A 14,804-nucleotide genomic window follows, 5' to 3' on the forward strand; every position below is an offset into this window, starting at 1 on the left:
GGCAACGAGTTCCAGAGCTTAACTATACAATTTGTTCTAACAGTATTACCATGTAACTTCATGGCATGTTCCCTAGTCTTTGTACCTTTTGAAAGAGTAAATAATTGATTCATTTTTATTCAATCTATTGCAGTCAGGATTTTATAGACCTCTATCATCTCTCCCCTCAGCCGTCTCTTCTCGAGGCTGAAGAGTTCCAACCTTTTTAGCCTTACCTCCTATGAGAGGTGTTGCATCCCTTTAATCATTTTGGTTGTATCTTTTCTAATTCCACTGTATCTTTTTTGAGTTGCAGTGAGCAGAGCTGCACACTCATGAAACAATAGAGACATGATATGTTTTGCTTTATTCTCTATTCCTTTTTAAATAATTCCTAACATTCTAGTATCTTTTTCGGCTGCTACTGCACACTGAGCAGAAGATTTCAGCACAAAGGCCCGGATATTTAGGACACAGGATATAGCCGGGCTGCAGTGGCATACCAAGGGGGGGGGGGGGGGCGGTGGGGGCAGTCCGCCCCGGGTGCACGCCGCTGGGGGGGTGCCGTGCACCTGTCGGCTCTTCGTTTTTATGCTCCCTTTGCCCTGGAACAGGTTACTTCCTGTTCCGGGGCAGAGGGAGCATGAAAACGAAGAGCAGGCAGGTGTGCGGCACCTCCCCCCCCAGCGGCGTGCACCCGGGGGTTCTTTCACCGGGGGGGGGGGGGGGGGCGTCATGCTGTTCCGGGGGGCGCTGCACCCGGGGGGGGGGGCGGGGCGCATCGGCGATCCGCCCCGGGTGTCAGCCCCCCTAGGAACGCCACTGCCGGGCTGTCTTCCATTTCTGGTGATTGACATTGAATATCCAGGTTTTTCGGTTTGAAAATAACCCCGGCTATGTCGACATTCAGACATAGCTGGTTATCTTTAAACCGGCTGAAGCTATACTAGGGTTTGTCATGACCAAATCCAGTTTAAAAATTGGCGGATAATATCAGCGGAAGATAGCTGGGTGTCCCCCACTGAATATCGGCCTTAGAGTTCCTCATTTCCCAATAGGCCCCCAAGCCTACCTGACCAACCCTGGTGGTTCAGTGGATCACTGGAGAAGGAGTGAAGTCCACTTGCTCCGTTCCCTCACTGACCTAGCTGTAAAATGATGCCTCTCCCTCTAGAGGAAGGGCAGATCCTGGCTTCAGGATTCCTTCCTGCCTCAACAAGGTGATGGTTTCCTGTCAGGTGGCCTCTCTTCTCCAAGGTATGGAGAGAGGTCTTCTTTATTCTGTCCCTCTAGGTCTCTATGTACCTCTCTGTCTGCCTCAACTCTAGCCTCAAGAAATTGGACTTGTTCTCTGAATGCAAACATGTAACCTCTCACCAAATGGGAGGTAAAAATACCTGTAGAACTCAGTGCAAAAGACTAGATAGTACCATCTTGCTGCTGGACTGCTATATGCACCTGAGTTGTTGGTGAGTTGTTTAGTTATTTAAAGGTGCTAAAGAAGTAGGTATACCTAAACTAGTATAACAGGCCTTAAAATTATTTGGTATATTTTATGCTTTTATTTTGTGTTCTCACTGAACTGCAAATAAATAGTTGTTTAGGGTGAATCACTTGCTGATGAAAATACCCTCTGGTGACAAATTTCCCTCTTGTCGTCTTAATTGGTATAGTTGACTACAAATTAAGAAATAGGCCTGGGAGCGTGGGAGTTGGGGAGGGCAGTAGAAGAAGGCTACATGAAGACAAAAGAAATTTAGACTTGAAAAGCTATCTAATACCTACCTTTTTAATGTTCTAGGACTCTAACATTTTACATTTAAACTAAGGTAAAAACAATTTTTACACTATGTAATCAAGCTAATAAATAATGTTTTGCTTTTTTAATGAAATTAGAATGAATGCATATTAATAAATAACAAATTCTCTTCTATCTGAAGCTTTAAGTCTCAAATCTCCCAACAAAATAATGTCCACTTACTCAGAGAGGTTTCCTCTTCTCTCAAAACTCTCTCAGAAAAACGTGATGTTGAATGCATGACATTTTATCTAGAATATTCAAAGCCCTGATTTCCATGGGTAAATTGATTTTTTTTCCCCTGTGGAAAGAAAAGAAAAAGAATTTGTCAGACCAGCTTACTGAATCTTTTTAAAATAGGGATGTGCATTAAATTTGCCAACTTCAATTTAGAAAATGTATGCACAAAAAGAGCATGCATTATTCTCCAAATCAGAGTATATACAGTTGATTTATGGGTATAATGTGCATTTTATGCATGCAAATCAAATTTTACATGCATAATATTTTTATGAACAAAAGAAATGTCCAAAAATTTGAAAAATATATGAATTGATCAAAAAATAAATAAAAAATCTTTTCCAGTCCTATTTTTTCGTGCCATGACAAAAGTGGTGGATCAGGGAATGTAGTAGATGTTATTTATGATGATTTTAGTAAAGCTTTTCACAATCTTTCTATAGGAATTAAAAAATTGCCACATGGGGGAGACCAAAGGTCTGTCAAGCCCAGTATCCTGTTTCCAAAAGTGGCCAATCTAGATCAAAAGTACTTGTCAAGGTACTAAGAAGTGGGCCTAACTGCTTACCAGTATTCTACATAAAAGACTGGTAAGCAACCTGGATGTATAGGAATAGGATTAAAGGTAATAAATTGGGAGAGGAACTGGTTAAGTGGTAGGACATGGAGAAAGGCAGTCAATGGAGGTTACTGTGATGAAGACAAAATGGCCAGTGGGTTGTGCTACAACTTAGCACTGGATCTGCATCTTTTCAATAATGTTATTTGGGATATTTATGAAGAACTTGAAATAGTAACACAGTAGATGATGGCAGATAAAGACCTATACAGTCTATCTAGTCTGCCAACAAGATGAACTCTTTACATATGGTATGCGATACTTTATATGTATACCTGGTCTTGATTTATCCTTGCCATTTTCAGAGCATAGACCATAGAAGTCTGCCCAGTACTGTCCTTGTTCTAAAATTTCTGAAGTTTACGTTGATGCCCCTAAATAGCTCCACTCTATCCCATCCAAATCTATTCAGCCACGATCAGGTCACAGACCTTAGAAGTCTGGCCAGCGCTGGCCATATTCTCAAACTTAGCTGAAGTCGTCTAGCAACGATCAGAGCACAGACTGTAGACATCTGCCCAGTACTGGCTTTGCTTCTCAAATTCTGGTTTTGCTTCATGATCTCCGTTAAGCTTCTTTGGATCTATTCCTTCTAAACAGGATTCCTTTGTGTTTACCCCAAGCATGTTTGAATTCCATTACCGTTTTCATCTCCACCACCTCCCGCAGGAGGGCATTCCAAGTATCTACCACCCTCTCTGTGAAAAAATACTTCCTGACATTATTCCTGAGTCTGCCCTTTTTCAACCAGTGGCATAGCTACAGGGGATCTTGGGGGCCTGCCCCCCCCCCAATTGGATCCAGGGTCCCTGGTTTTCATGCACATGACGTGAGGGGAAGCAGGGCAGGCAATGCACAGAGAACAGTGCTGCAGAAAGGCTTCAGGTGGCGGGGATTGGGGACCCTGCCAGTCAAGGTATGTGGGGTTGTGGCGGGGCGGGGGTTACTGCGGGGAGGTGGGCCAAACTGTGCCTCCCCACTTTGGGCTCCGGATCCCAAATGTTGAAATCTGGCTATGCCCCTGCTTTCAACCTCAATTCATGACCTCTCGCTCTAGCGCCTTGCTGTCTCTGGAAAAATTTTGTTTGCGGATTAATACCTTTCAAATATTTGAAAGTTTGTATCATATCATCCCGGTTTCTCCTTTCCTCCAGGGTATTCATGGTTCAGGTCAGTAAGTCTCTCCTCGTACATCCTGTAATGCAAATTCCATACCAATTTTGTCACTTTTCTCTGAACCGCTTCAAGTCTTGTTACATCCTTAGTAAGATACGCCCTCAAAAACTGAACACAATACTCCAAGTGGGGCCTCACCAAGGACTTGTAGAGGGGCATCAATACCTCCTTTCTTCTACTGGTTATACCCCTCTCTTTGCAGCCTAGCATCTGTCTGGTGACAGCCATCACTTTGTCACATTATTTTCTCACCTTCAGATCCTCGGACACCATCACCCCAAGGTTCCTCTCCTGAGCCAAGCTTACCAAATCCCTCCCATCCTTTCCAGTATATCTCATTTGGATTTCTGCACCACCAAGTTCATCCCTCTGCACTCATTGGCAGGGGCGTAGCCAGACACCCAATTTTGGGTGGGCCTGGGCCCAAGATGGGTGGGCAAAAGAACCTCGCCCCGTCCCACAGGTGATTTGGTCTCTCCTTCTCTCGCCTGCATGCCATATGGTCTCTCAAACATCCCCCCTTTCCTGTATACCTTTTAAATAGCAGATTTTCACCAGCATTGAGCAGCAACTAATACACACTGCTCATGTTGGCCCCACACCCTTCCCTCTGATGCAGCTTCCTGTTTCCGCCTAGGCAGAAATACATCAGAGGGAGGGCTGTGGGGCCGATGTGAGCAGTATGTAGGTCACTGCTCACTGCAGGCGAAGATCTGCTACTTACAAGGTATGCAGGAGGGACAGTTGTTGGGAGTTTTCAGTTGGTGGGGCTTGGGGATCCCTGCCAGCCACATCATAGTTATGCTGCTACTGGGTGGGCCTGAACCTAAAGTGGGTGGGCCTGGGCCCACCCAAGCCCACCCTTGGCTACGCCACTGCTCATTGGCATTAAATTTTAACTGCAATAACTATAGTACATTCAAAATATACAAATTTCTACTTAAACTTATATTATATACTATCTTTCAATAATTCATTCAGTCCCACTCCCATTGTATTCTTGCTACTCTGGATTTTTGACAACATTAATTATTTTATCTTAGATAAGAACACCTGTAACGGAATAGATAGATAAGAAGGGGTAGAAAAAATGAAAAGGCACTTGGGAAACTTGGGAAAATGGTCTCAGATTATCTCAAGAAAGCAACTGAGAAAACTAACAGTATGCTCGAATGTATGAGCATAGGAAGAAAGAGGTAACATTGCCCTTGAGAGGTCACTAATGGGCTCCATCTTTTGCTCTTTTGTAAAGATCATATTTTGTAAGGATAATGAAGGACAATTTTATAACATACCCTCCCCCCAACCCCCCCCCCCCCCCGAATATTCAAAACCATTTAACCGGGCAGGAACGGCACCTGACTGGTTAAATGGCACTTAGGGGCCCCTTGACAAAGGCGTGTAGGTACCTGTATGAGTCCAACGTGCGTCAAATTGGCCCTACCGCCCAGCTACCATGTGCCCCAGGTGGTAATTCTATTTTTGGTGCTCACCCAAAATACGCGGTACAAAATATTTTCTGTTTTCTGCCGCGGGGCCCTTACCCGGCGGTAATCAGCAGTTGGTGCTCGCTGCATGCTTACTGCCCAGCTAGTGAGTGAGACCTTACCGCTAAGTCAGTGGGTGGCGTTAAGATTTCAGGCCAAAAGTGGACATGCGCTGGTTTTCATTTTGCCGCATGTCCATTTTCCGGCACATTAATTAAATCCCCTTTTTTCCAGGTGCGCTCAGGAAATGGACCAGCGCGCATCCACCAGCGCAGGCCACTTTTGGGCACGCTTTAGTAAAAGGGCCCCTTAGTGCGGGATATCCCCAAATATTCAATCTATATTATGGTACTGTAAGGGGCTACATCGGGCCACTTAAATAGCTGGTATATCTTTAGCCAGTTTAAAGCTAACTGGCTATCTTCAAATATCAACTTAACCAGTTAACTTTAAACCGGCTAAAAATAAACCGCATATTTAATGCCGATCACTGGAAACGGCCCGGCACTGAATATCCGGCTTGACCATGGGAGTTAGCCAGGCTCTGTCCTTCGTTATGAATATCCGCCCCATCATACCTAGTTTCAGCAGGCAAGAATACACCTATTATATCTCTATTTTATAAAGTTGCACCTATTTTATAAAATATTAGTGCAAATCAAGCAGCAATAGCACCTACATTGAAGATGCAGACATTATGCTACAAGCAACCTATGCATCCCAAGCCAAAATCTACACGGTGGGACCATAAATTAATCACATTCACAAAGCCAGGTGGTAGATTCCTGAACTAGTTTTAGTGGCTGAAGTAATTGCAGTCAAACCTGGGATGACAGAGCGCAGTGGTAAGTGCTGGAGGGGGAGGAGTGATGGAACAGGCTGAAATAGGTAGAAGAAATGAGTGAGGGGGATTGAGTGTTTGCCCAATCTCAGGAAATTTTGGAGGACCAAAAGGAGGAGAACACAAGCCAGTGGGCACTGGGTGGGGTGGGGGGGGGGGGGGGGGAGCATGACTGCACAGGATATGACATCATATGAACAGGTTTGGTGTACCCTTAAAAATGTGGTTGTTTTGTACTTACTTGCTCAGTCTGCGAGGCTATTACTGTTTCACTTTTTATTTTACTATTTTCCAGCTTACAAGGATGTATTTTATTATTGTATAAGGATGTATTTTGTATTTTTGCTACACAATTTTGGAATCTGCCTTGAACTTCATAGTAAAGTGGACTATTGATGCATGTATTGAATTCAATTAAATTACCGGTAAACCCTGACAGCTGTCTGTAAGTTTTAATAAGACTAGGAGAACAGCTGCCAGGGTTTACCGGTAATTTAATTCAATTCAATATAAGCATCAATATTCCACTTTACTATGAAGTTCAAGGCAGATTCCAAAATTGTGTAGCAAAAATGCAAAATACATCCTTATACAATAATAAAATACATCCTTGTAAACTGGAAAAAAATAAAACAAAGAGTGAAACAGTAATAGCTTCGCTGACTGAACAAGTAAGTACAGAACAACCATATTTTTAAGGGTGCACCAAACCTGTTCATATGATGTCATACTGTGCAGTTTATCGGGCAAGGAATTCCACAATTTTGGACCCCTCCCCTGAACAGTTTCATTTCTGGTTGTAGACATAATATCCTTAGGAAAAGGAAAAGTTAGTGGTTACCAGTGATGTAGCAAGGGCGGGGCGGTGGGGGAGGTCCACCCCGTGTGCACGCTGCTGTAGGGTGCAGAGAGCAGCTGCGCGCCTGTCAGCTCCGGGGGTCATTGCGCTGGGGGGGGGCTTGATGCGCTGGGGAGGGGGGTGTCATTGCGCCGGGCGGGGGGTGTCGTGCTGCACCCTGGGGGGACGGATGCTGCTGCACCTGGGGGAGGGGGGGTGAGCAGTGGCGATCCGCCCCGGGTGGCAGCCGACCTAGGATCGCCACTGGTGGTTACTGAGGATGGGCAGACTGGATGGGCCATTTGGCCCTTATCTGCCATCATGTTCTATGTTTCTATGTGAAGTGAGGCTAAGCAACGGTAAGCCCACCGCGGACTTGTCGCATAGCAATCCGGAACTACCGCCGGCCCAATGTGGGTTCCAGCTGTAGTTCCACCCCCAGCGCATGGCATTTCTTGCACTAGCGGAAATATTTGAAAAATATTTCCGCAGGGGGTTACCCGGCTGTAAGTGCTGCCCCCCGACAAGGCTGCATGGCAAATGTGAACTTACCGCACAGCCATTTCATTTTTGGCTATTTTTACCCGCTGCGGTATAAGGGGCCCTAGCACTCGGCAAAAATGGCCACAGCCACTAGTGCAGGGCACCTTTTACCACAACTTAGTAAAAGGGCCCCCTAATGATTGTTACGTCTGTGCATTCCTCGCCCTCTGGTGGCCAGAACAGGTGGCTGCTATGGACCATCACCCGTTCCAGGTTTTAGCTCAGTCCGGTCCGGATCTTCCAAGCTGCCAGGTTTGCTTGTGTTGTTTGAGCCTGCACTGCACCCGTAGCTGCCTGGTGATTGCAGCAGCTGAGTCTCAACTGCTTTCGGGCTTATTAGCCATCTTGAAACATTTCTGCTTGCCTTTGCATTGTGTCTTAGGCCCTGGTATGTAGGTGCTGGTGCACTTCTGCCTGAGAGACTTTGTCTGGACCTGATTCTGTTTTGCTGGTTTCCTGCCTTTTGAACCTTTGCCTGTACCTGGACTTTGCTTTGCTTGCCGCCTGCCTTTTGAACTTTTGCCTGGACCTGGACTTTGCTTTGCTTGCCGCCTGCCTTTTGAACCCTTGCCTGGACCTGTCTTCTGCTTGCTGGCTGACTGCCTAGAGACCTTGCCTGGATTTGCCGGTACGTCTGTTCTGCCTTGCTTCTGGTGTGGGGTGGTTTTGCCTGTCGCTGCCGCTTCTTGGCAGTGGCCCAAGGGCTCATAAACCGAGTTTCCAGCTTTGAAAACGTGACAATGATAGAGCTGCCCCTGCTGGATTAGCTAACTGGTCTTAATCTGTTTTATGATGGGGTAGTTTATATGTGTCTATGTGAAGTTTGCACTGTTGCTGCCTGTGCTGCAGTGGTCAAAAAAGTAAACAGGATGCTAGGAATTATTAGGAAAGTATTATTGGTAAATAAGACCAAGAATACTATAATCCCTCTATATCGCTCCATGCTGCGACCTCACCTTGAGTATTGCGTTCAATTTTGGTCGCTGTATCTCAAACAAGGTATAGTGGAATTAGAAAAGGTTCAAAGAAGAGTGACCAAAATGATAAAGGGGATGGAGCTCCTCTCATATGAGGAAAAGCTAAAGAGGATAGGGCTCTTTAGCTTGGATATGGCTTAGAGGAGATGTGACTGAGGTCTACAGAATCCTGAGTAATGTAGAACGTGTAAATGTGAATCGATTTTGTACCCTTTCAACAAGTACAAAGACTAGGGGGCACTCAATGAAGTTACATGAAAATACTTTTGAAAGAAATAGGAGGAACTATTTCTCACTCAACAAATAGTTGAGTTCTCAAACTCATTGTCAGAGGATGTGGTAACAAAGGTTAGATATCTGGGTTGAAAAAGGTTTGGAAAGGTTCCTGGAGGAAAAGTCCATAGTTTGCTATTGAGATAGACATGGGGAAGCCTCTTCTTTCCCTGGGATTGGTAGCATGGAATGTAGCTACTGTTTGGGTTTCTGCCAGGTACTTGTGACCTGGATTGGCCACTGTTCGAAACAGGATACTGGGCTAGATGGACCATTGGTCTGACCCAGTATGGCTATTCTTGTGTTCTTATGTACCTGATCAGTGAACAATAGAAGATGGCATGACAGCTCTCCACAAAGCTGGAAGAGCAATTTTTGAGTCATTTAAGTGGGTAAAAAGGAGCATTCCCTTTATGTTGCATAGGAGTTACCTGTCTAAGTTCCTGCATCAATATCACATTTTCATTCTTGAGGGGCAGCCAAGTGATACAGGAGTCCCAGGGGGCCTGATGGCTCCTCACTATGGAAAACATGAGATGCAAGAATGCAGGCAGAGGACTCTTGCCATCTTAGAGGGAATAGTGGCAAAACATGTTTTGTCCACAAAATGTAGGTACCTGAAATTGCCGTCCTTCAAGGAGTGGAAGAGTAGCCTAATGGTTGGCATCATAGCTGAGAACCAGCAAAGCCCAATTCAGATCCCACTGTGGCTCCTTGTGATCTTGAGCAAGTCACTTAACTCTCCATTGTCTCGGGTACAAACTTAGATTGTGAGAACTGTGGAGACAGGTCAGTGCTGGACAGGCTTCTACGATCTATGCCCTAAAAATAGCAAGATCGGGTATACATATAATGTATCACATCATACCATACATAATGAGTTTATCCTGTTAGGCAGACTAGATGGACTGTACAGGTCTTTGTCTGTCGTCATCTACTGTATAACCATGCTACCTGCTATGCCTGAACATAACTCACCATGAGCTACCACTGAAAAAGACATGAGCTAAATCCAACTAAATAAACGAGGTTAACAGTCTAAGTATTGTACAATGGATGTACTTTTAGGCACATTGAAAGGATTTGCTGCTGGCAGCGTGTTTTGAGTTCATGTTCAAATCATTGTTTGGCATTCGAGAAGCACCTGCACAAAAAGCAGTGCAAATGACCCTCATTACTTGACAGCTGTGCCAATTTTCCATGTCCGAGCGGATCCAAGCTTTAGAGCAAAAGCATGCGCACAAAGATTGCAGGTAGAAAGTACCCCAAGCTTTATCCCAGCATAGGCAGTTTGCAAAAATGTTCCTTGAATTCATTAGAAAACTGAAAAGTAAATGCGTCACGGTATTTTTTTTTGGGGGGGGGGGGGGGTTGTCTAGGAGTATCACATGCGTTATTAGCACCCTTTCAATGTTTCCGCCTGTCTCACATCAATGATGTTACATGCCTGCTAGGCTGGAGACATTTAGTGCTGTGAATTTCCCCATTCTTTAAATGTGAGAGTGATTAATATTCAGCTGGTGGCAGTGAGGGTTTTGCTGACCCCCGCTGGTGTTATTCCTGGATATTCAACGCCAGGCCAAGTCAGGGCTTAAGCGTTGAATATCTGGTTTTTGCAAAGCAGGACTGTGTTTCATTCAGTTCTATTTATGTAGTTACTCTGGCTGGTTAAATGCTGAATGTTGGCACTTAACTGGCCAAATGCTGATTGTGCCCCTGGAATGCCCCCCCCCCTCCCCAAAATAGCCAGTTTTCACTTAGGTGCTAACCGCTAATTTTCAGCAATGATAACCGGTTAAGTGTCACTGAAAATTAGGGGATAGGCCCAAACAAGTGACTTAACCGGTCAGTGGCATTTCTGGCTGCTTAAGGGCTCCTTTAACTAAGCAGCGGTAAGCTCAATGTGGGCTTACTACCTGCTATACAGGAAGTACCGCTGGACTACCACAGCAGCCCGGTGGTACTTCCCACCCCTAGTGCGCTGTCATTTCCAGCGGAGTTTACCCGGCGGTAATCGGGCAGTGCCGCGCGCTGCCTAGTTACCGCCAGGCTAGCGCGGGAGCCCTTACCGCCACCTCAGTGGGTGACGGTAAGGGCTCCCCCCACTGAAATGGCCGTGTGGCCATTTCCTGTAGGAAAGCGAGACTTCCCTTCTACCAGGTGCGGTAAAAAGGGGGGCCTCGGTGCACATGAGAAACACACACCGACGCCAGCGCTGGCCCCCTTTTGCCACAGCTTGGTAAAAGGGGCCCTAAATCATTTTGAATATTATCTAGGAAACGCCCTATTCAACAACGCTTTTTGAAAACAGTGCCAGAGTTTGAACGGTCTTCCAGCCTTGGCTTCCCAGCTTCCTAGACCAATCCCTTCAGGTTCCACTAAGCCAGACTTACATTTCAACCTGTTCATCCAAGGTTTCCTTTTCTTGTGATGCAGTGTCCAGCTGTGGTATTTCCTCACTCTCTGGGTGCTGCAGGTCTGTCATTTGTGGTGCTGGTCACAGCTGTGGTCTCGTATGTTCTTTTGCATTTAATTCATCTCCTCTTTCTCACCATTCTCTCCACTCTCTTCCACACAGGATTTGACCGTTACTTCACCAGTCGCACTTTGGACAATAATAGGAGGAACATCTGGTTTGCTGAATTCTGGGAGGATAATTTCCACTGTAAACTGAGCCGACATGCTCTGCGTAAGGGCAGCAATGTTAAGAAGTGCACGAGTAAGTGACTGCTTACCAGGGACGGGCATTCCTTTGTAACAATATGGGAAAGATAGAAAACAGAGAGTAGGATTAAATGGTCAGTATTCTCAGTGGAGAAGGGTTGATAGTGGGGTTCCAAAGGGGTCTGTGCTGGGACCGCTGCTTTTTAACATATTTATAAATGATCTAGATATGGGAATAACTAGTGAAGTAATTAAATTTGCTGATGACACAAAGTTATTCAAAGTTGTTAAATTGTAAGAGGATTGTGAAAAATTGCAAGAGGACCTTACGAGACTGGGAGACTGGGCGTCTAAATGGTAGATGAGCAAGGGCAAAGTGATGCATGTGGGAAAGAGGATCCCGAACTATAGCTACGTGATGCAAGATTCCACATTAGGAGTCACCAACCAGGAAAAGGATTTAGCTGTCATTCTTGATGACACGTTGAAACTCTCTGCTCAGTGTGTAGCGGCAGCAGCGAAGGAAGAAAATTTAATGTTAAGTATTATTAGAAAAGGAATGGAAAAAACCCTGAAGATTTTATAATGCCCTTGTATCGCTCTGTGGTGCAACTGCATCTTGAATACTGTGTGCATTTCTGGTCACCACATCTCAAAAAAGATGTAGTGGAATTAGAAAAGGTACAGTGAAGGGCAACGAAAATGATAAAGGGGATGGAATGACTTCCCTATGAGATGGCTGAGGGGAAATATGATAGATGTCTATAAAATAATGAGTGAAGTGGAACGCTTAAATGTGAATCGCTTTTTACTCTTTCCAAAAATACTACGGCTAGGGGGCATGCAATAATGCTACAAAGTAGTAAATTTAAAACAAATCGGAGAAAATATTTCTTCACTCAACATGTAATTAAACTCTGGAATTTGTTGCCAGAGAATGTGGTAAAAGAGGTTAGCATAGCTGGGTTTAAAAAAAGGTTTGGCTATCTTCCTAAAAGAAAAGTCCATAAGCCATTGTTAAGATGGACTTGGGGAAAATCCATTGCTTGTTTCTAAGATAAGCAGCATAAAATGTATTGTACTGTTTTGGGATCTTGCCAGGTACTTGTGACCTGGATTGGCCACTGCTGGAAACAGGATGCTGGGCTTGATGGACCTTTGGTCTGCCCCAGTATGGCACCGCTTATGTTCTTATGACATATCCCATGTTCTTGCATGTCATTATCAAATGAAAATTAATGTTTTTATCATTTGTCAATAATAATGCCCACTCTTCTAAGGAAGTGTACACTATTTACAAAGAGGGCACCCATTGTGCATACGTAAATGATCACATATGTGCAATCCACTGCGCATACATGCATAGTACGCACTCTTTTTCAGAAAGAGTATGCCCTCTTTGCACAGAGTGCGCCTTCCTTTCCTAAGCGTGAACTCAATCTGGCTGATATTCAAAACCATTTAAGCGGCCAGGACCGGCTCCTGGCTGGTTAAATGGTACTTATCCAGCTATCCGGCGATATTCAGCAGGAGATAGACAGATATCTCCATAGGCGCCCCGTATAAGAGGCTTGGGGAGGCTAAGCCTCCCCAGCCCAATGGTCGACTTCCGGGTGTTGCGCCCGCCCTACCCGCCCCCCTCACGCATGCGGTTTAATTGTTTTAGTTCCGTGGCAGCGACGTCATTGACGTCGCTTCCACGGAGAATACAGAGGTCAGCTCTGCCCTCTTGGCAGCAAAGCAATGTCATTGACGTCGCTACGGAGGTAAGCTCCGCCCCTCCACCCCCTTGGCAGCGACGCGACGTCATTGACGTCGCCACAGAGGTAAGCTCCGCCCCCTTTAGCCTCCCCAAAACAGTTGGCTACCGACCGTCTATGGATATCTCCCTCTAAATATTGCCAGTTAGCGCTTAGCAGATAGCTGGTTATATTGCTTGATATAATCAGCTATCCACTGATTTTCCGCACATCACCCACTAAGTTTTGTGCCCAAATCTTGCCACGTCAATAGCAAGTCTATCTTTGGCTGCTATGAACTTAGCTGTCCAGCACTGGAAAGGCTCAGTTCATTGTGCAAACTAATTACTTGCAGGTCTTGTGGGGCATTTTTAAACTTTCACTGGGCTAATCCTTATGAACGGTCTGTGCTCTCCCTGCGTCTCACTTTGCCTAGTTGCAAATGGGTAATGATGATGCTCTGCCACTGCTTCCTCCTTCAGAGGCAGGTCCTGAGAGCTAAGGGGGCAACTCTTTATAGATCACCTAATGCTAGGCGCCAGAATGATGCGCTGAACAGCCATTATAGAATACTAGCGTAAGTCCATATTTACACGCCTAACTTTAGATGTGAGCATTTAAGCTAGCTCAATGACTGGAGTAAATTCTCGGGCCTAACTATAGGCAGTTAGGTGCGTAAATTTTAGTATTCTAGAACCCATGTGTGTAACTGCCTGATGCGCTCTCAATCCTCCCATGCCCCTGAAAAGGTCCATGCCCTCCTTGGAGTTGCGCATTCTGGAATTTGTGTGTGCAATACTGATTAAGGGTGGCTACGTATGTAACTGCCAATTAGTACCAATCTGCACCAATTACTACCAATTACAGCCAATAATTGGTTGTTAAGTCTAGACTATTCTCCAACTAGAGTACATTGTTCAATTAATGATCAACGTTTGGTCCTTTCGCAGTCCCAAATTCATCACCTTGAAACCACCAGACACTGTCCACCCAATATTCAGATCACGGGAGATAGCCAGCTGTCTCCCCTGGTTCACACTAAACCCGGATTTTCAGTGCCGGGGCCATTTCTGGTGACCGGCATTGAATATCCAGTTTAACTTTGGCCAGTCTGACTTTAACCAGCCAAGCTGATATTTAGCGCTGGCCGTTAAAGTCAGACCGGCCAAAGCTATTCTACCTATTGTGGCAGCCAAATATGGCCTCCAAACTTGGCCAGATTGCCTTTAAAAATCAGCAGATAGCGGGTTATATCGCGTGATATAACCGGCTATCTTTAAGCCACTAACCAAAGATATTCAATGCCAGATAGCCGACTATCCGGCGCTGAATATCGCCGGGTAGCCGCCTAAGTGTCATTTTAGCGGCCATTTTAAAAAATATATCAGGGGTGTGCCTTTTTCTTTCTCCTCACATCTGGAACACACTACCCCTTTCTCTCTGTAGTGACCTCTCGCTTAAATCCTTTAAGATTAATTTGAAGATCTGGCTTTTTAGGGATTGATAGGTCCCTTGGGTTTCCCCGGTGTGCGGTGGTTGAGATCGTCAAATGTATCTCAGTTTTAACCTTCTGTTGTCCTAGCCTCTTATTTTATCGATGTGAATGTGCACTTTTCCTGTCAAAAATGGA

The 14,804-nt window shown here is 45.2% G+C and overlaps 1 protein-coding gene across 1 annotated transcript in view; it reads left to right on the forward strand.

Moving 5' to 3' along the window:
* GRM4 (glutamate metabotropic receptor 4) overlaps positions 1 to 14,804 on the forward strand; it is a 267,421-nt gene that overhangs the window by 143,272 nt on the left and 109,345 nt on the right. The window contains exon 5 of the mRNA XM_030221059.1: positions 11,350 to 11,490. Within this exon, the coding sequence (XP_030076919.1) occupies positions 11,350 to 11,490 (141 nt within the window). The remainder of the gene's footprint in view (positions 1 to 11,349; positions 11,491 to 14,804) is intronic.

The sequence above is a fragment of the Microcaecilia unicolor genome, chromosome 12 (genome assembly GCF_901765095.1).
Source record: "Microcaecilia unicolor chromosome 12, aMicUni1.1, whole genome shotgun sequence".
Taxonomy (NCBI): domain Eukaryota; kingdom Metazoa; phylum Chordata; class Amphibia; order Gymnophiona; family Siphonopidae; genus Microcaecilia; species Microcaecilia unicolor.